The sequence below is a fragment of the Nyctereutes procyonoides genome, unplaced genomic scaffold (genome assembly GCF_905146905.1).
Source record: "Nyctereutes procyonoides isolate TBG_1078 unplaced genomic scaffold, NYPRO_anot_genome, whole genome shotgun sequence".
Lineage (NCBI taxonomy): Eukaryota > Metazoa > Chordata > Mammalia > Carnivora > Canidae > Nyctereutes > Nyctereutes procyonoides.
Genome location: NW_026575131.1, coordinates 52,387,058 through 52,406,833, shown reverse-complemented (window position 1 = coordinate 52,406,833; position 19,776 = coordinate 52,387,058). Strand labels below are relative to the sequence as shown.

Genomic DNA, 19,776 nt, shown 5'->3' with positions numbered 1-19,776 from the left:
AAAGAACCCAGGCTCTGAGGTCCAGTTTGGACTAAATCTAGGCCCTGCCAACTGCCACTTCTACATCTTCCAAAGAGTCCCTTAAACTCCATGTGCCCGTTTACTCATTTGCAAAATGGGGATACTTATAGTTACCTGCTTCACAGAGCTGTTGAATTAAATGAGAAAACACCAGAGCCTAAAGTGCAAAAGCACTGCACAAGGCTGGCAAACAGTACTGACAATTAAAGTGGTGCTGTTGGGATTATGGAATCCTTTCTCGGGAAAGCGGTCCCCTCACGTAAATCAGAAGTCTTGATCTAAAACGCCTGGGTGGCTCAGCGGTTGTTTGCCTTTGGCTCAGGGCATGATCCTGGGATCCTGGGATTGAGTCCTGCATCAGGCTCCCTCTGGGGGACCTGTGGGGAGCCTGCTTCTCCCTCTGCCTATGTCTCTGCCTCTGTGTCTCTTATGAATAAATAAATTAAATAAATAAAATCTTAAAAAGAAAAAAAAGTCTTGATCCTTTTGTGGATCATGAGCGTGATGACTGAGTATTCATGCTGTTGTGTGAGATTGTCTCTTCCAAACCTTGCTATGTCCTCAGCACATTACCTGTCTGATTGGGGGTGGGGTGGGGGGGCGGATCCAAGTCTTGTTATGCTTCTTTTATATGAACTATACCTTGTAACTGCTTCTGAAACGTTCCTGAATTTGGCATCTGTGAGTTCTGTGAAGGCCATGCTTATCTTGCTCCCGGCTGGGACCCCAGCAATCAACAGATTTTTGTTGAACACATCAATGAGCAACTTCTGTCCAGCACCGTGCCTATAACCTGGGCTGAGAGGAGCAAGGCTATGGGAGCAGATGGGGTAGGTCTGCCTGCAGGGTCTCCTATCAGCCTCCATTATCAGCCTACTAGACTGTCGACATGCCAGAAATTTCACCACTTGTTGGAAAGCCAAAGGGAAGAGATCCTGCTCAGACCACCTGCAGGGAAAGACTGTCCTAGACTAGGCTGGCCAGGCCTGGGGGAGCTGAGGGGTGACTGCTGGGAGGGATCCGTGTGAGAGCTTGTGGGGGAACTGGGAAGCCTGGAGGATTGAGGGGGGGGCCAGGAGATCGGGGTTCCAGCTATGGCAGGCACAGGCCACACCCTCCCATCTCCTGAGGAAGGGGCCATGCATCAGGGGAAAAAGAGAAACAGGCAAACCACACAACACAGAGCCAGGAGGCAGTGGGAGGATTTTACTAAACTGCATGACACACAACTTCCCCAGGCCCCCGTGAGTGTCGGCGTCCACTTCAGCCATCCGGCCCCAGCAGTGCCCCTTGCTCCTGCACCCACTCGGGACTCTCGCCAGTAGGGAGCACTGGGCTGGCAGTGTCATGGGCGGGAGAGCAGGGCTCAGGGTGAGACTCAGGGTTGGGGCTGGGGCTGGGCACTGGATCCTGGTCAGGGCCCGCCACAAGGTCAGGATTGGTGCTGTGACCAGGCTTAGGGTCAGAAGACTTAACAGACTCAGGGGTGGGGGTGGATTCAGAGCCGGAGACAGCTCTGGGGCTGGGATTAGGGAGGGAGCCCAGCACCGAGCCAGGGTCAGAGCCAAGACCAGAGCTGGGGCCAGGGCTGAGGCCCAGGCCAGAGCCGAGAACAGATACGGCCTCAGGACCCAGGAGGGAGACCTGCCCTGGCCTCAACATCGAGGCAGGGCTGAGGTCTAGGCCTGCGGCGGCGGCTGCAGCGGCAGCTGCGGCGGCGGCTGCCGCTGCGCCCTCGTGCACCCGCTTGTGCTTGGTGAGGCTGGAGGCTTGGCCAAAGGCCTTGCCGCAGAGCTGGCAGCGGTAGGGGCGCTCCCCGGAATGCACGTGCAGGTGCTGCAGCAGCGCCGAGCTCTGCCCGAAGGCCTTGGAGCAGTGGGGGCAGGCGTACGGCCGCTCGCCCGTGTGGATGCGCAGGTGGTGCTGCAAGTTGGAGCTCTGGCCGAAGGCCTTGCCGCAGTGGGGACAGCGGTACGGGCGCTCGGCCGTGTGCGTGCGCTGGTGCTGCAGCAGCGCCGAGCTCTGGCCGAAGGCCTTGCCGCACTGCGGGCACGGGTAGGGCCGCTCGCCCGTGTGCGTGCGCAGGTGCTTCAGCAGCGCCGAGCCCTGCCCGAAGCCCTTGGCGCACACGGGGCACTTGTGGGGCCGCGGGCCGCCGTGCGTGCGCAGGTGCTGCGCCAGCAGCGAGCCGTGACCGAAGGCCTTGCCGCACACCGGGCAGTGGTGCGGCTTCTCGCCGCTGTGGCTGCTGCGGTGCTTGAGCAGCGTGGAGCGCCAGCCGAACGCTTTGCCGCAGGCGGCGCACTGGTAGGGCCGCGCGCCCGTGTGGATGCCGCGGTGCTGGGCCAGCGTGGCGCCGTGGCTGAACGACTTGCCGCAGTCGGGGCAGCGGTAGGGCTTCTCGCCGCTGTGGGTGCGGCGGTGCTGGCTCAGCCCCGAGCTGCGGCGGAAGGCTCGCCCGCAGTCGGGGCAGGAGAAGGGCCGGGGAGGGCTGGCAGGGGCCGGGAGCACCGCGGGGCTGGGGGTCAGGACCTCGGGAGTGGCAGTGAGGCCGGACGAGAGGGAGTCCAGGTCTGGGGATTCGGTGGGGCTGAGGGGCTCGTTGTTAGGGTCAAGAACCAGGGGGACAGGGCCGATGACGTCTGGATCGAGGTCGAAACTTGAAGACATGGGGTCGAGATCTTGGGGATCCGAGTCTCGAGTGGCTGAGATGGAGCTCGGAGCTTCCGCGTCGGGGTCAGCGTCAGGGTCCAGATCTTCAGAGACAGGCTCCAGATCTTCATAGCTGGGGTCCACGTCTTCAGAGACAGTGTTGAGGTCTTCTGGGTCAGGCTCTGGGTCTTCACAAACTGGGCCCAGCTCTTCAGGGTTGGGGTCCAGGTCCTCTGAGTCGGAGTCGAGCTCTTCATAAGTGGGCCTCGGGCCCTTGTGGCCTGGGTTCCTGACCAGGACCGAGCGCCGCATCCCTGGTGTGGAGGTGCTGGCTGCTTCTGGGGCAGGATCTGCAGGGTGAGGACAGAGGGTGGGTGGAGGCAGGTTCTGGAAGACAGGGGGCCTCTTTCAGAGTCTGGGCAGGGAAGTGAGAGGGGGCCGTGCCATGCCCCAGAACCCACTCCAGGATCCTTCTCTTGTCTCAGATTGCAGGGAGACTTGTGGTGCACTCCAGCCAGGACAGGGAGAAGAGGGACCTGGTGGGACACGGAGAGGGGATGGGGGGAACCTTCCCTTCTCAGCACACCTGGATGGAAGTCAGGGGACCCAGCACTAGAGGTCTCCAGTACCCAGCTCCAGGGCTCTGCCCCTCTCTCCATCTTGGGCTCCTCCTCCTCTGGTGCGAAGCTTGGGTCCTGTGGAGGAGACAGAGTCCAGGGTTCCTACCCCCTTGACTGGTGATCCCTCAGGGGGAAGAGGGCGAGTGCCTCGGTCCTAAGTACATGATCTAAATTCCATTCCCATCATTGGGGGTGACATATCTGGGAGTTCCTAGTACCAAGGGCAACCTCTGGCTTGTCTTGTGGAGAGGAAGCATCCTGAGCTCTGAAGTTGGTATCTGGGGGATGAGTGGGGGGCAAACAACACCTGGTAATTCCCTTGCATCACTGGGGGAGGGCAGGTGCACCTCTAGCCTGTTTGCTGGGGAAGAGGCACGTAAATGCCAGACCTCACATTTCAGGGTTGGGAGTGACTGTCAAAACACTTGTGTATCCAAATGCCAGTTCCTAAAGCTAGAGGGATTGAGGGAATATGGTGGGACACATTGGGGCACAGGGAGGCCCATAGACCCCGTAGCCAGGGGAGTAGGGACAGGTGTTATACCTGTTTGCCCACCTGCATAGCAGATCCTGAATTCTAACTCCTGGGGGAGGGAGGGAGCAAAATAATACTTGGGGCCCCTCTTAGGTTACTGGGGGGGGGGGGTCCTGGGTCATGTCCTAGGAAAGGGAGATTCCTGATCCCAAGGCTGAGGTATGGGGATGGGTGTCAGGATCCTTTAGTTCCCTCCTAGAGAAAAGATCCAGAATTCCAGCCTCATGCCTGGATGTTGGAAGCCAGGTGGACAAACAATAGCTGGGAGCCCTTCTGGGGAGCAAAAGGAGCTCAGGATTACCTGATGGGGAGGTGATGCCTCGAGCTATCCACCCCAAGGCTGGGGGTGGGGAGCAAACAGATCTGTCCGAGGGGGGAGGGACATCTCCAACCACAATCCCACAGCTGGAAGTGGCTAAGCAAACGGAGAGGGTGGAGTTCTTAGATCACCTCCTGGACCCAGACACCACATTTGGAGGGTTTGGGGGAACAATGCCTGGGTCCCTTCCTGGGTTCCTGGGGGCCAGGGACGCCTTTAGATTGCCTTCTGAGAAGTGGCCTTGCAAATTCCCACCTCTTAGCTGAAGACGGGAGGAGGACGGAGTTCCTGGGGGTGGGGGGTACGTGGACCCCTGGATCACCTCCTGGGAAAGGGCTTCCAGAACTCTGGGCCCCAAGACTGGAGAGTGAGGGGAACAATACCTGGGCTCCAGGGGGCCAGAGGGAGCCCCTGGATCCCCCTCCTGAGGAAGGGCCTCCTGAACTCCCGACCTCAGGCTGGAGGGTGGGGACAACAATACTTCGGGGGTCTTCCAGGGTTCCTGGGATGGAGGGGGTCTGGATCGCCTCCAGGGGAGGGGGCGTCCTCAGCTCCCGCCCCCCCAGCTGAGGGGTGCCCCCCCGCCCCCCGCAACACCTCCCGATTTCAGGCGCCCAGCTCGGGCTGGGCCCTCCCCCCGGGGACGCGGCGGCGTTAAGGGCGCGCTAGGCCCGCGGGCCGCGGGGGGCCCCTCGCCCTCCCCTCCCGCCCGCGACCCCGCGCTCCCGGGCCGGGCGGGCGGCGCGCGGGCGGGGGGTGGCGTGGGGGGAGCGGCGGACAGAGGTCGCCCCGGGCCGCGCCCCGCGCCCGCCCCCGCCGCCGCCCCGGCCCCGGCCCCCGCCCGCCCGGCCCGCTCGCGGGGACACTCACCCGGCGCCCCTCGCCCCTGCCCGGCCCGCCGCGCCCCCGGGGCCCGCAGGAAGCCCCCCGCCCGCCAGCCCCGCCGGCGGCCCCCTCGGCCCAGCGGCCCCGCCAGGCGCTCCCGGGGAGCGAGAGGGGCCGGCCGAGGGCCGCAGCGGGAGCTGCTGGGACTTGTAGTTCGCCCGCGCCCGCCGCGGCCGTCGCCATCGCTGCCCCCGCCCCCCGGCCCGGCCTTTGTCCCGGCCCGGCCGCCCCGCTCGCCGCCGCGCCTTTGTCTGCGCCCGGGCGCCGGCCCGCCGCGCCTCGCCCTCCCTCTCGGCCTCTCGGCCCCTCCGCCCCTCCGCCCCGGTCCCGCTGTCCCTGCGGCCCTCCCCGCCTCGGCCTCTCGGCCTCAGTTGCTGTCACTTTTCCCGCCTCTGCCCCTGCCCCTGCGTCTCCGTCTCTGTCCCTGCCTCTGGCTCGAATCTTTGTTCGGAAAGACCAGACCTTCTGTGTCGCTGGCCGTGCTCATCAGCAAAGCCACGGCCCCGAGGAGCCCTGCAGTTCGCAAAGTTGTTAGTCTTTGCTGGCCCGGCGGCTCCCTGTAAGACGCCCCACGGAAAAGGGTTGGGAGCAGTGTCCCTGAGTGTTCTCCTCCTCCTCCTACCGGGCTGGTGGGTCACTCACTGCTGTCACTGGTGGACTGCCTGTGTCTGCTGCCCACCGGAGTGACGATCTCTGGAGAGGCCTAGGCCACACAGCCGGGCAGGACTCCGGGCAGACTTTACCTGGAGACCCAGGTCCCCGCAAAGAGGGAGCGAACACCAGCCCCGGCAGCTGGCAGCTGGGCCCTGATGTTCTTCACTGAGCATAAACACTGGTCACAGAGTATAAACAATGATCACACAAGGCCGCTCTGTGACCACGTCTGAACCAAGCGACAGACAAGGACACTCTGCAACCACAGAAACGAATACACGCCCTCGTCTCCCAGACTAACACAACCACTACTGCTTCTTACCAATGACAGCTCCGCGTCCATCCTCCCACTTCTGAGATAAAAATCATCCAAATAGGGAAGCCTGGGTGGTTCAGCAGTTGAGCGCCTGCCATCGGCTCAGGTCGTGGTCCTGAAGTCCCGGGATCAAGTCCCACATCAGGCGCCCTGCATGGAGCCTGCTTCTCCCTCTGCCTATGTCTCTGCCTCCCTCTCTGTGTCTCTGATGAATAAATAAAAATATTTTTTAAAAAAATCATCCAAATACCCAGTCACCAGTCTGCTCCCTGCTTCCCAACAGCACCAACCTAGAATTGCTTCTTCTCTTTGCAATTCTCTTTAAAACTACCCAGCGGGGATCCCTGGGTGGCGCAGCGGTTTGGTGCCTGCCTTTGGCCCAGGGCGCGATCCTGGAGACCCGGGATCGAATCCCACGTCGGGCTTCCGGTGCATGGAGCCTGCTTCTCCCTCTGCCTGTGTCTCTGCCTCTCTCTCTCTCTGTGACTATCATAAATAAATAAAAAATAAAAAAATAAAACTACCCAGCACATGCCTGAATCCTATGTGGTGCCCACCTGTTCTCCAACAGCCTCTTATGGAGGCACCCACGCTTCCTGGCCTATGATCTTCCCTGCTGGACCAAGCTAAAAAACTTTTTTTTTTTTTTTTTTTTTTTTTTTTTTTACTTACAGGTATATTTCTGATGGTCTTTGGTGAATTCTGACACCAACTACCCTTGAATACAGCCTCAAGCAAATTAGGCCTCCAGGTCTCTTCCCTTTTCTTTCCTGAACCTTCTAGATCTGTACCGAAGTCAAGGTCTGAAACTGGCTTTCCACCTTTCTGTGGAAAAGCCCACGGCAGATCTGAGAGGTCTGAAACTGAAATTGGATTATGTCACTGGTTCCTCATCTTACCACCTCCTGGAAGATTCCATAATAAATAATACTTGTAATGACAGCTGTTTTTTTCTGTCTGCTATCTTTTTTTTTTTTTTAAGATTTATTTATTATTTTAGAGGGTGGGGAGGGCAGAGACAGAGAGACTCTCAAGTGGACTCCCCACTGAGCACAGAACCCTACTCAGGGCTCAATGTGGGGTTCCATCTCATGACCCTGAGCATGACCTGGGCTGAAATAAAGGGTCAGATGCTTCATTGACTGAGCCACCCAGGCACCCCTGTCTGCTAAGTAGCTCTATCAGCACCTTGCTTATATCCCTCTGTGGATTCTTCTCCATTACTCCAATCTAACACAGCCCCACAGTATCACTCAATCACTAAATTTACCACTCAGAGAATCCCATCTCCTGGCAACAACCATTAGGTTGGAGGATATGATATTGGAGGGTCTCATTCTTCCTCCAGGATTAGAAACTGTAGATAGGACCTCATCCTACCTACAGTTCCCCCCCAACCCCAGATGTCAGGAAGAACAGTCTACAGATTGAAGCCAATCTATACCAGGATGTGCAGGTGAGAGTTGAAGAGAAAGTTCTGTCTATATTGGCTGAGCTCCTGGATATAGCCATACCTGAAGCCAGAAGCCCTCATTTTTTCCAATACCATGAGCCAACAAATTTCCTGGGCATTGAGCTGGTTTTAGTGGGTATCTGTTCCTTGAATCCATGATAGTCTTGACTAATTTAGAATTAGTACCTGGAAAGGGAAGGATATTGAGGGGACTACCTAAAATGTGGAATTGGTGGAGCAAAGGTGAGGTAGAGGGACGAGGCCACCGCAGACAAGATATTCACTATAAACTGAATGGGACTCCCTAGATTTATTGCCGTGCATACAATCTGCCCTAAGAAGAGAAACAAGAAATTCCTGTTATGTGGAAGAAAAATAAGCTGATTGAAATCTTGCCTATTTGGGAGTGCCTGGGTGGCTCGGTTGGTTAAAGTTAAGCATCCACTCTTGGTTTCAGCTCAGGTCATGATCTCAGGGTCCTGAGATTGAACCCTACTTCAGGCTCCATGCTCAGCATGGAGTCTGCTTATCTCTCTCCCTCTGCTCCTCCCCCGCTCCCTCTCTCTCTCCTCTCTCCCTAGAATAAATAAAATCCTTAAAAAAAAATCTTGCTTATTTTATTTTGGGACTCTAGTCACATGTCTCTTGAGAAAACTATTTGAGAAAAATATCAGGGTGTTGAAATATGTGGGTGCCTTCACAAAGCCTCCAGCAGGGTCTCCTTAGACGCCGCCAGCTGCCTCTATACACTTCTTGCAGCAGAGACTAGCATCCCCTTGGTTTTGTGAGACTGCCAGAGTTGAATTCTCGGCCCCAAGCCAGAGGAGGAAATTAGTAATAACGTGGAAGATAAGACTGGGATTATCGGAGAACCAGGGGCCACTCGATGCCTCAGGCTATTTTGCAACACTGAGCACTCCCTGTCTATAAACGTGCAATTACCCTCCTTTGGGAAGTGCCTATTAGCTACCTTTCCACCCTCCGCGTGGTAACCTGGGGCAATATAGATGCTAAGGGGAGAGGCAGACGCTGGTCTGTTGCTAGGAGACAGGGTCCAGCAAGGTTGGGCTCCAGGCTCAAACGTGGTGGTAGCGCTTGGGGAACCAAGTCACCCAGGGGTGGGCCTGTGAGCTGGGCCATCCAATCATAGCATTCTATCCGCCTGGGCACAGTGATTGGCTCGGGGCTGGGCATGTGACTCAAATGTCCTTTAAATTCCAACAAGAGGGGATGCCTGGGTGGCTCAGTGGTTGACCTTCTGCCTTTGGCTCAGATCATGATCCCGGGGTCCTGAGATCAAGTCCCACGCTGGGCTCCCCACAGGGAGCCTCCTTCTCCCTCTGCCTCTCTCTGTGTGTCTCTCATGAATAAATAAAATCTTTAACAACAAAAAAAAAATTCCAAAAGAGGAGTTGAGGGCAAGACCTCCCCTCTTTCTTTAAGGCTTTAATCTAGAGGGTTGCTAGCATCCTCTTTTGCCACCATTTAGAGGGATAATAGGATTGCGAGGTGACGGGGAGCTTCTGGATTTTCTTATTTCTAAATTGTAAAAAGCAAATTCATCCAAATAAATTTGAAGGTCTAATTGGCTTTATTAGATAATTCATGAGGGACGCTCAGGTGGTTCAGTTGGTTAAGCAGCTGCCTTCAGCTCAGGTCATGATCCCAGGGTCCTGGGATCAATCAAGTCCCACTTTCAGCTTCCTGCTCAGCAGGCAGCCTGCTTCTCCCCCTCTCTCTGCTCTCCCTCCACCACCACCCCTCGTTCTCTAATAAAATCTTTTTAAAAATTATTTATTTATTCATGTGAGACACAGAGAGAAGGGGGCAGAGACACAGGCAGAGGGAGAAGCAGGCTCCTTGCAGGGAGCCCGACGTGGGACTCGATCCCAGGACCCTGGGATCACGACCCAAGCCGAAGGCAGATGTTCAACCACTGAGCCACCAAGGCGTCCCTCTAATAAAATCTTAAAAAGATTCATGAATTGGGCAGCATCCCTTCTAACACATAGAGGGACACTCCAAGGAGTTGTACAATGTGGAAGGTTTTTATAGGAAGGGGGTTAGGGAAAGAAAGTTATAAGCCAAAGGATTGTTACAGTCACTTGCCCTTAGGGGAAGGCAGGGGGGATTTTATTAAATCGATTGCCTCACCTTTTGTCCCTGGTGAAGGTCCATGTTACAGATTACCTTTGTGCTTGTCAAAAAATTCCCGATTGGTAATTAAGACTTAACATTTCTGGGGCAGCCCCAGTGGCCCAGCAGCTTAGTGCCACCTTCAGCCTGGGGTGTGATCCTGGAGACCTGAGATTGAGTTCCACGACGGGCTCTTGCATGGAGCCTGCTTCTCCCTCTGCCTGTGTCTCTGCCTCTCTCTTTCTGTCTCTCATGAATAAATAAAATCTTAAAAAAAAAAAAAAGACATTTCTTGGGGCGGTTGAAACTGCGATAAGGTTAGGTATTAATCCCTGGTTTGGTGACTGAGCCTGGCCCAGGTTACACCATTTTGGGCTTGTGGTTTCCTTTCCAACAAAGTCAATAAAATTCCTTTCTACTTGAGCTAGACCAAACTGGGTTTCTGTCACTTGCAACAAAAATGACTAAGATGTTAAAAAAAAAATATGGGTACTGCAGCCGTCTTCACGCTGCAGCCAAATGCTAGGCCCTGTTCTAAGAATGGTATGTGCATATTTTATTTAAATCTTGTACCCGTTTTATGAAGAACTATGGCCAACCCACTTGACACACGAGGAAAGTGAGGGTACAACATGACATCATTGCCGAGGGACAAAAAGACAGCGAAGTGGCAGGTCTGAATTCTGCTGCTCCGTGATGCACTATTTTTCTTTTTTTAAAAATAATAATAAATTTATTTTTTATTGGTGTTCAATTTGCCAACATACAGAATAACACCCAGTGCTCATCCCATCAAGTGCCCCCCTCAGTGCTGCACTATTTTTCTTAAAAATTAATCCGTTCTCCCATGTTCAATCCTACCTACTTTATTTATCTTATTTTATAAACCTTTTGGGGTTTGTAGTTGATAAGAAATGCTTTTTTGGCATGGGGAAGGGTGAATGGAATATACAGAGGGAGAAACATAAATCCATAAAACACGTCCCAAATCATGATGAAGCATCTTTCTACACTGAAAATATTTCTAGTAAAGCTCCCGTTCTTTTCTAGCTACCCATCCCGGGGTTAGTCAGTTCCATTGTTAGAAAATGCTTCAATTTGTATGGAAATCTGTCTCCTTGTAACTCTTACCCATTATCTTTCATCTGGTGTCTGGGTTGCTTTAAACCATTCCAAGAACCAGGCAGGAGCACAAACAATCGTGCAACCAGAGCTACATGGAAATGAACACTGATGTAAGCTTTCTGAGCTTCCTGGCAGGCAAGGCATGAAGGAAAAACTCTTTAAAAAAAAATATTTTGTTTATTCATGAGAGACAGAGAGAGAGAGGCAGAGACACAGACAGGGAGAAGCAGGCTCCTTGCGGGGAGCCCAATGTAGGACTCGATCCTGGGTCCCCAGGATCACGCCCTGGACCAAAGGTGGCACTAAACCGCTGAGCCACTCGGGCTGCCCAGAAAAACCTTTTTGTTAGTACTCATCTGGTCAACAGACCAGCTTCATCAGGAGAGCCTGATTTTGTCCTGGGGATAATTGCAGGATGGGTTTATTGCCATAGTTCTCAACCAGGGCCACTGTTTTCTCTGCACCACCACCCCATCACCCCTACCCAGGGGACATTTGGCAATGCCTGGAGATATTTTTGGTTGTCATCATTGGCTGGGCTAAAAGGAGAATGCTACTGGCCTGTAGTGGGTAGAGGTCAGGGATGATGCTAAACATCCTACAACACACATAAGAGCCTCTGACAATAAAGATGGATCCCATCGAAAATGTCAATAGTACGGGGTTGAGAAATCCTGGTTTATCAGGAGGCAATTCAGAAGTGTGTCATGTACATCTTTAGCGGAAGCAAACACGAGGGGTCCTCTGCGGCTAGAAGATACTTGCATAGATACTATGAGTGCACCCAAAGGGCCATCTTACTGTGGGACCCAAAGCTGGACTCCTGTTCTGTGGAGATGACAACCGGGCTCTACAGAATTGCTGCCCATGGGGAAAGTACTCCTGGCCAGGCTTGAGCTTGGCTCTTAGTGGCTCATTGGATTGGAGGTCTTGGTCTTTGAAGGTCTGACTACAGGGTCAGGGAGCCATGTTCATTCCCCGAAACCAGATTCTCTACAGCCTTCAGAAGCGGACCCTGGGCATGGCCACCAAGGCTCATTTTATCCCAGACAGGCCCAATCTCACCACACCCCAGACCTTCAAGGGGCGGGGGCGGGGGGGGGGGGGGCGCTGTCCAAGGTACCGTGGTAGGATTGTCAAACCTTGTCCCTGATGGGCTTCAGGGCTCCACCCCCTCTTCCTCCTTTCCAACCTTCCTTTCCTTTCCTTTCCTTTCTTTCCTTTCCTTTTTCCTTCCTTCCTTCCTTCCTTCCTTCCTTCCTTCCTTCCTTCCTTCCTTCCTTCCTTCCTTCTTTCAGATTTATTTATTCATGAGAGAGAGGGGGTGGGTGGGTAGAGACAAGCAGAGGGGGAAGCAGGCCCCATGCAAGGAGCCCAAGGTGGGACTCGATCCCGGGACCTCAGGACCACGCCCTGGACCAAAGGTAGGCACTAAACCGCTGAGCCACCCAGGGATTCCCCCCCCCCCTCTTTTTAAGATTCTATTTACCCACTCATGAAAGACAGAGAGAGAGAAAAAAAAAGAGAGAGAGAGGCAGAGACACAGGCAGGGAGAGAAGCAGGCTCCATGAAGGGAGCCCAATGTGGGACTCGATCCGGGAACCCTGGGACCACGCGCTGGGTGGAAGGCAGACGCCCAACCGCTGAGCCACCCAGGCAGGCGTCCCTTTTCCAACCTTTTCATTTCATCCCTGGCTGGACATCTACTCCCTTGAACTTGATCATATCTGATGGCTTTTATTGATTCGTCCCTGGACCCAGCTCTGACCTGGAGACCGGTTACCCACCCAGCAAGTAAACCACTGACCTTCCAATCTTCACCCACAATGGTGGAGAGATTTCTGGGTCACTCTCAGCTTCTCCACCCCTTCAGTCTCCCTCCTCTGAGCCCTCCCCCGACTCTCTCAACGATAGAAAGCTCCTTCCCATACCCTCATCTTCCTCTTTTCCTCCGTACCTTCATGTTCAGAAGGGAAGTGCTCTTCCTCCTTGACCCCAGCCACACACACCAAGTGTGTACATTTCTCATTTATAACATTCATTTCCACCTTATAGATGAGGCTCAGGGGGGTTAAGTGACTTGCCCGAGACTACTGTCCAGGACAGAGGAGTTAAGATTTGGACTCTGTCCATTCAGCCTGTGTTCTCAGCCCTTCACCACATTGCCCTGTTCAACATTCTACTCCCTCCACATCATTCATACTTGTTGGTGCACCTGAACACCTTACATTGAGTCCAATCACCAGGCCTTTGCACAAGCTGGGATGGCCTCCTCGCCCAGAGTGGGGCGATCTTCTGGGTCCACAGAAGTGTCCGTTCAGGGTGGTTTGATGGAATCACTCTCTCCTGCACAGCTCCCATCCCACCAAGCATCCTCTTTCATGGCTGACTGATGGGGAGGGGTGGGATATTGTCAAAGCAGTGTTTATTGCTGACTAGGGCATGGGTAGGTAGGGGTCTTGGGGGCCCGAGGGTCTATGTTCCCAGCCCCACAGCCCCAGGGGCGAGGGGAGCCCAGAGGCACATGGCTGTCCTGAAGATTGACCAATCTCAACACTGCTGGGCCCTGGAACTTGGAGACAAACTCATCCTCGTATTGGGTTGAGAAGAAGCGCTGTCCACCCAGCGGGGGCTCAATGTGGCCATACTTGCACTGTGAAGTCAGAGTGGGCAGCCTGGCAAGACAGCTTGGAGCTTGGCTGGCCTACCTGGGCCCACCCCATATGACCCATACATCGTCCCCCCCATAGGATCCTGGGAGCACAAAGGCTGATGATTGGGTTCTGAGGAGGTGGGCTGTTTGGAGCCTAGTTTTGGCTGACCCAGGAGCTGGATGAGAAGCTGGAGAGAAACCCGGGACACCCGGCAGGACCTCAGGACCCCGGTGACCCTAGGCAACGGGGAGCTAACCCTCAGCTGGGGGTATAATAACTGTGGCTGGTGATACGAAGATGTCCTTGAGCTGACCCTGACCCTGACATTAAGATGACCCTGTGCCCGGGGTCACCCTAGAGAGACCCTGAGCGGACTTGACACTAATTCTGGGCCTGAGGAGATGGTATTATCATCCTGAGATAAAGCTGCACTGATGTGGGGGGGGGTCACCGGGTCAGGGAGATACCCCTCCCCCGCCCTCACCCGCTGTAGCATGTCCTCAGTCACGGAGGCCGGAGCTGTTCTGTGAGGCTTCAGCATCTTCTGGTTCGTGGTTAAAAAATCTGTTTCTGGAGATTTGGGTGGGAGTAGTCGAGCTGAGGGGCGGAGGGAGGAGAGGCTTGGCCCCTGGGCGGGAACGCGCGAGATTAGGGATGGGGTAGGACTTGGCGAAGCCAGAGCCCGCGCTGAAGTTGGCGGGGAGGATGGAGAAGGAGGCGGGGAGGAGGGGGGCCGGGGGCGTGGCAAGCACTGGCTGGAGGGCGGGGCCAGGGCCAGGGGGCGGGGCCAGAGTCTGATGGAAAAGCGGGGCTTAGAGTCGGGAGAGGGCCGGGGGTGATGCCTCGGTGGAGGTGGGGGGATAAGGGGGAGTCAAGTCCTCGAAGGGGCGGATCGTCCAGGGGCAGAGTTGCGATCGCGACCCACCCACCAAGCGGAGCCAGGGTCGGGCACTTCAGGAGGCGGAGCCAGGGTCGGGCAGTGGGCGGGGCGAAGCCGGCCGGGGCGGGGCTAGAGCTGCGCCGGGAAGGGAGCCCCCCCCTCCCGCCCCCCGCAACCCGCGCACCGTAGGTGCCCTGGGGCAGGCTGCTCTGCAGCAAGTGGAGACTGGGCGCCTTCTGCGACTTCTGTGCCTTCTCGGGGGGGCAATAGTCCGAGCCCATGGAGGTCTGGAGGAACTGCCCGAGCAGCGAGGAGTCCCCGAGGCACACGTGGCTCTTCAGTTTATCGTGAGGCACGTGGCGGCTGGGTGGCTTGGTCACCGGCAGCTGTAGGACCACGTGGCATGTGGGGAGCTCCCGGGGTCTCCCAAAACCCCCGGGGAGAGAAGAGGCCAGCGCCCTGCGGCCTTGGATAGCTCACACCCTCTCTGGGGCCCACATCGCTGGCGCTGGGAGCAGGCTATGTATCTCATTTTGCAGACAGAGCCACTGAGGCTCCGAGTGGTTGAGTGCCTTAACCCTAGACCGGCAGATAGATCCAGGAGATCCCCCCCCCCACACACACACGTCAAGCTCAGTCTCACCTCAAGGCCTTTGCACTTGCTATTGGTACTGCCGGGGAAACCCTTTTACCTGGTGAGCCTGAGCCTGGGCCTGGGGGGTGGGGGGTGTCTCCCTCCCCCTTCCTGCTGACCTGGCCATGGAAAGAGTGCATGGAGGTGGTGAGGCTGCCCGGACCAGGGCACCAGTTTCCTTCCAGGATGTGCGATGCTGGAGTCTGGTCATGGTGAAGAACAAAACGCTCTGCCAGTGGCAGAGCGGGTGCTGAGCAGACCTGGGAGGCCACTGTGGGGAAGGGGGCAAGGGGAGGGTGGTGGGACGGACAGTAGGCTCACCTGGCTCTCGGGCATAGAAGTGTTCAGCCTTGGTGGTCCTGTCACGGAACAGGCCATCTCCAGGACAAATATTCACATGGTGGATGTGGGCTATGGCCTGAGCCTTGTCATACCTGCAGATAAGAGGGGATGGGATTCATCTGATCTGGGCCCTTGCAACTCGGAGGAAATGGGAGAGGGGCAGACTTCCCAAAGGCCAAGCCGTGGGGTGCTAATGGTGGGTGACCTGACACAGTAGAGAGCCTTGCTGGTAGGGGATGGAGGTCTCAGAGGTAGAGTACTGGCCCTAGAGCCTTGGGCGGCACACTCCACATGTCACTGAGAGCCCTTTGCCCTGTCCTGGTAGAAGGCCACCATCCCTTTTTACCTGTCTGGGGGCAGACCCTGAGGTCTGTAGGCTTGTTTCTGCTCTGAACACATGGGCCCATAGCCAATCTTGAAGTCTCCCAATTCCACACTGGAAGAGGCCTGGGGGCAGACAGAGGTGGAAAGGGCAACACCAGCCAGCCCCTCCTGCTGCCCTCCCCAGCAGCACCAGCCCCACCTCGATTTACCCTCTTACACATCAAGGCAGGTGGGCTCGGCAGAGCCTGGAAGTGTCTCTGGTAGGAGGTCCCATTGTCCTGTCTCCTGTGGTCCCACCTGAGGGGGTTCAGGCCCCCTGAGAAGGAACAAGAATGAGCAGAAAAGGACACTGAGCCCCTGCAGCTCCAGGCCCACTAGGATGCAACTCCCTGCCTGGAAAGGGGAGCTGGGCCGCCCTGACTAGCCTCGCCTGAGGGCTGTGTGGAAAACACCAAAAATAGGGGCTCCTGGGTGGCTCAATGGGTTAAGCATCTGCCTTTGGCTCAGATCATGATCCCAGGGATCTGGGATCAAGCCCCACATGAGGCTCCCTGCTCCTCGGGGTGTTGGCTTCTCCCTCTCCCTTGGCCCTCCACCCCACTCATGTGTATGCATCTTCTTTCAAATAAATAAAGAAAATCTTTAAAAACATTAAAAAAAAGAAAACACCAAAAATAATACAAAGGATGATACAAGAATAGCTACCAAGTATTGGACTAGGAATCTAGGGTAAGCGCTTCAAGCCTCATCTGCAGGGTTCATCTTATTCTCCCCACTTTACAGCCTCAGAGAAGCCAAATGACTTGCCAGAAGTCACGAAAATTCAAAACCAGAACCGAGTCAAACCCAGATCTGACTATCCCTGAGTCCAGCTTGGAGGGACTTTGGACTAGTGACGTCCACCAGCAGTCCCTTAGAGTGATAGAATTGGAAAATCCAACAAGTGGCAGTTACTCTTTTTTTTTTTTTTTTTTTTTGAGTGCTCACTCTATGCCAGGTGCATCATGCACTCTGGGTTCTTTTGGCTTCCCCAGCTCCTATGAAGTGGGGTGCTATTGTTGCACCCATTTTGCAGATGAGGAAAATCCAGGCTTGGAGAGGTCGACTTGCTCAGAGTCACGTATCTACTAGGGTGGCAGGGCTGGGGTGGGGGTGACTTAGATTTGTCTGATTCCAAACCACCATTCATGGCTTCTGCTCATGGCACAGGCCCTTGAGAAAAATCCAGGAGCTTATGCCATTCGATGGATATAGAAACCGAGGCTCAGGGAGGTTCCAGGTTTTCTTGGGCTGGGTACTATTGACCTTTGGGGCTGGATAATCCTGGCCTAGGGGGAGCTGTCCTGTGCACGGTAGGACGTTTTCCAGCATCCTCGGCCTCCATTCACTCCTTGCTAGTGGCACCCCTTGACAACCAAAGCGATCTCCAGGGGCACCTGGGTGGCTCAGCGGTTGAGCATCTGCCTTTGACTCAGGCTGTGATTCCGGGGTCCCGGGTTAGTGTCCGGGCATACGGCTCCCCACAGGGAGCCCGCTTCTCCCTCTGCCTGTGTCTCTGCCTCTCTCATGAATAAATACATAAAATCTTAAGAGAAAAACAAACAATCTCCAGATCTAGCCACGCGTCCCCTGGGGGAGGGCGCGGAATCCCCCCCACCACCACCACTGGGCTGCCACATCGCGCCGGCGCCCGGGGCGCGCTCACCGAGGTGGCAGCAGGGCGCGCGGGGCTGCGGGCACGGGGCGCGGAGCGCGTAGAAGTCCTGGTAGGTGGTGGGCGGGATGCGCAGCTTGGCCGGGTCGCCGGGCGCCACCGAGTCGCGGTCGAAGATGAGACGCGCGCCGTGGATCTGCTCGCGGGCGCGCGCCGGCGCCTCGGGCCAGCCGAAGTCGGCGCGCACGGTGGAGGCGCCGGTGCGGACGCGCGCGGACGGGTGCACGCGCAGGCCGCTGCCCTGCAGGGCGGGGGTGCGCTCCCGCGTCTCGGGGCGCGTGCACGGCGGCGGGGGCGCGAACGCGCAGTGCGTCTCGGACCGGAGCTCGGCGCCCCGCGAGCGCGCGTCCTGGGGCAAGAGGGACCCTCGCGGCGGCTGCTGGCACCGCGGCGCGCCGGTGACGCCCGGGTGGGCCGGGAAGTCCCGATGCGACGTGGATTGCATGGCGCCCGCGTGCAGCCGCGGGTCGGGCCCCAGTGCAAAGTGCGAGGCCTTGAGGAAGGCCCGCCGGGACAGCGGGCAGGGCAGCGGGGCGACCGCGGCCATCGCGGGACAGGGCGCCACCTGCGAGGGGCGGAGGTCCGGGAGTGAGCCAGGGCCCGGCCGCCCGAGGACAATGCTGCCTTTGACTCCTCGCAGTGTGCCAGGCGCGGGGCACTCGGCGGAGCGCCGGGGACGCCGTACAAAGCAGGCGCAGCCCCGGTGCCTGCCCCCCGCCCGGGGAAAAGCAGGCGTATCATCATTCATTGACGCTTACTGTGTGCCCCCTGGAAGGGGGGACCGTCAGATAACAAAACGGACCGAGATCCGTGCCCTTGGGGGTTCATAATGGGGCGTGGAGGTAACAGACAACACTGAATAAGTGCACACCCATAAATTGCAGAGTTAGGAGAAGGGGCTAAGTGCTGCGGGTAAAAGCATGACACAGGGTAGGAGGATGGGGGGTGAGGGTGGGAGGGTTGCCGGTTTAAATGGGATAGTGTCACTGAAATGAGGAGCAAAGAGCTGTGAAAGGGGGGAGAGGAGCTTCTGGGTGCCTGAGGGAACAGCATTCCAGGCAGAAGGAACAGCAGGTGCAAAGGCCCCTCTCGAGGCCACTACAAAATGAGCATCAGGAAGGGCTGAGACACGGGACACCCGGGTGGCTCAGTGGTTGAGCGTCTGCCTTTGGCACAGGGCATGATCCCGGGGTCCTGAGGTTGAGACCCCCACCGGGCTCCCTGCAGGGAGCCTGCTTCTCCCTCTGCCTGTGTCTCTGCCCCTCTCTGTGTGTCTCTCATGAACAAATAAAATCTTAAGAAAAAAAAAAAAAGGGCCCGAGAGAATTAACCATTGTTTTTTTAGTTTGTCTGCTACAGGAGCCCCCTCTCCTCACCCTCACTTAGGGGTCAAGGCCATGGCTCTCCCCTCTATGTCTGCTCAGTCCTGGCCACTGTCCCATCTCTGCCACACACTTCCTCATGGGCCCTCCTGCCCTCTGCAGTTGTTCTCCTGGATCTCTTCCAGTCCTCAAACTCTCTGAGGCTGAGACACCTCTCGCTGCACTTCGCTCATCTCCAGCTCCCGGCTGCCAGGAGCCCGCTTAGCTGACTGGGCCTTTCTTGCCTTTGGTCAGAGCAGAGGAGTCTCTCCTCCCAGTGCCTCAGAGACCAGCCCCTAGGGTGCCACCAGCATCCCGGGAGCCGGCCCAGCCCTGCCCGGATCCCATCAGCTCACAACTAGCTCATGTTGACCTCTTTAGAAAACAGGCATCAAGCATTTTAACAACACCACAGTTTTTCAGCACCTGTGTTTGCTTTTCTGATCATTTTGGCACCTAAAATAGTTGAGCAGGGGCAGCCCGGGTGGCTCAGCGGTTTAGCGCCGCCTTCAGCCCAGGGCCTCACCCTGGAGACCCGGGATCAAGTCCCACATCAGGCTCACATCAGGCTCCCTGCATGGAGCCTGCTTCTCCCTCTGCCTGTGTCTCTGCCTCTCTCTCTCTCTCTGTGTCTCTCATAAATAAAATCTTAAAAAAAAAAATAAAATAGTTGAGCATTGAGAAGTCCTCAAATAGTTTATGGGGAATCTGACAACTGAAGTTACTAGCTAGGTCACCTTGGAATAAGTGATTGGGCTCCTGTGAACTTCAGCTTCCATAGCAGGGATGAGCACATGCTACTTACCTCAAGGGGTGGCATGGGGACTTATGAGTCCTAGAAAATGCGCTTGGCCTCCGGCCTGACCCTGAGACTCCTTCTGTCTCCAGTCTCCCAGAGGATGCTCACATGTTCCTTCCAAGGCTGCGTCCCGCTGTGGTCCAGAACTGCCCATTGTGACCAAAGAGCTGTCCTCAGATGGTGCTGTCACAATGGTCCCCCAGCAATCCTGAGGGCAGCTGGGAGGAAGATCTGGAGGGAGGCCAGGGGATCCTGCGTCCTGAGAGCTCAGGAGAGCTTGGCAAGCGACTAGACTTCCCCGAGCCTCAGTTTTGTCATCTAGAAAACGGGGCTGAGAATGGCAACCACTTCA

General features: G+C 56.3%; 2 protein-coding genes and 1 non-coding gene across 10 annotated transcripts; 1 reads left to right on the top strand and 2 right to left on the bottom strand.

Moving 5' to 3' along the window:
- Positions 1-501: 501 nt before the first annotated feature.
- LOC129522614 (small nucleolar RNA U13) lies at positions 502-604 on the top strand. The gene has a single exon (XR_008666922.1). It is a non-coding gene; the product is annotated as a small nucleolar RNA U13 (small nucleolar RNA).
- Positions 605-1,206: 602 nt separating this feature from the next.
- Positions 1,207-6,173, bottom strand: ZNF358 (zinc finger protein 358). 8 transcript variants are annotated; one of them, XM_055343348.1, is made up of 4 exons: positions 5,018-5,035; positions 4,130-4,243; positions 3,260-3,368; positions 1,207-3,023 (listed from the first exon to the last, which is right to left on the bottom strand). In XM_055343348.1, the coding sequence occupies exons 3-4, from the start codon at positions 3,330-3,332 to the stop codon at positions 1,285-1,287; spliced, it is 1,812 nt and encodes a 603-aa protein (XP_055199323.1). In that variant the 5' UTR covers positions 3,333-3,368; positions 4,130-4,243; positions 5,018-5,035; the 3' UTR covers positions 1,207-1,284. The 8 variants fall into 8 exon arrangements, with proteins under 8 accessions (XP_055199323.1, XP_055199319.1, XP_055199326.1 ...); XM_055343344.1 differs by lacking the exons at positions 4,130-4,243; positions 5,018-5,035 and adding an exon at positions 6,009-6,173; XM_055343351.1 differs by lacking the exons at positions 4,130-4,243; positions 5,018-5,035 and adding an exon at positions 5,495-5,885.
- Positions 6,174-13,140: 6,967 nt separating this feature from the next.
- TEX45 (testis expressed 45) lies at positions 13,141-19,512 on the bottom strand. Its single transcript, XM_055344354.1, has 9 exons — positions 19,431-19,512; positions 17,256-17,829; positions 15,760-15,866; positions 15,573-15,673; positions 15,206-15,318; positions 15,004-15,113; positions 14,435-14,636; positions 13,855-13,940; positions 13,141-13,369 (listed from the first exon to the last, which is right to left on the bottom strand). The coding sequence occupies exons 1-9, from the start codon at positions 19,443-19,445 to the stop codon at positions 13,142-13,144; spliced, it is 1,536 nt and encodes a 511-aa protein (XP_055200329.1). The 5' UTR covers positions 19,446-19,512; the 3' UTR covers position 13,141.
- Positions 19,513-19,776: the final 264 nt, after the last annotated feature.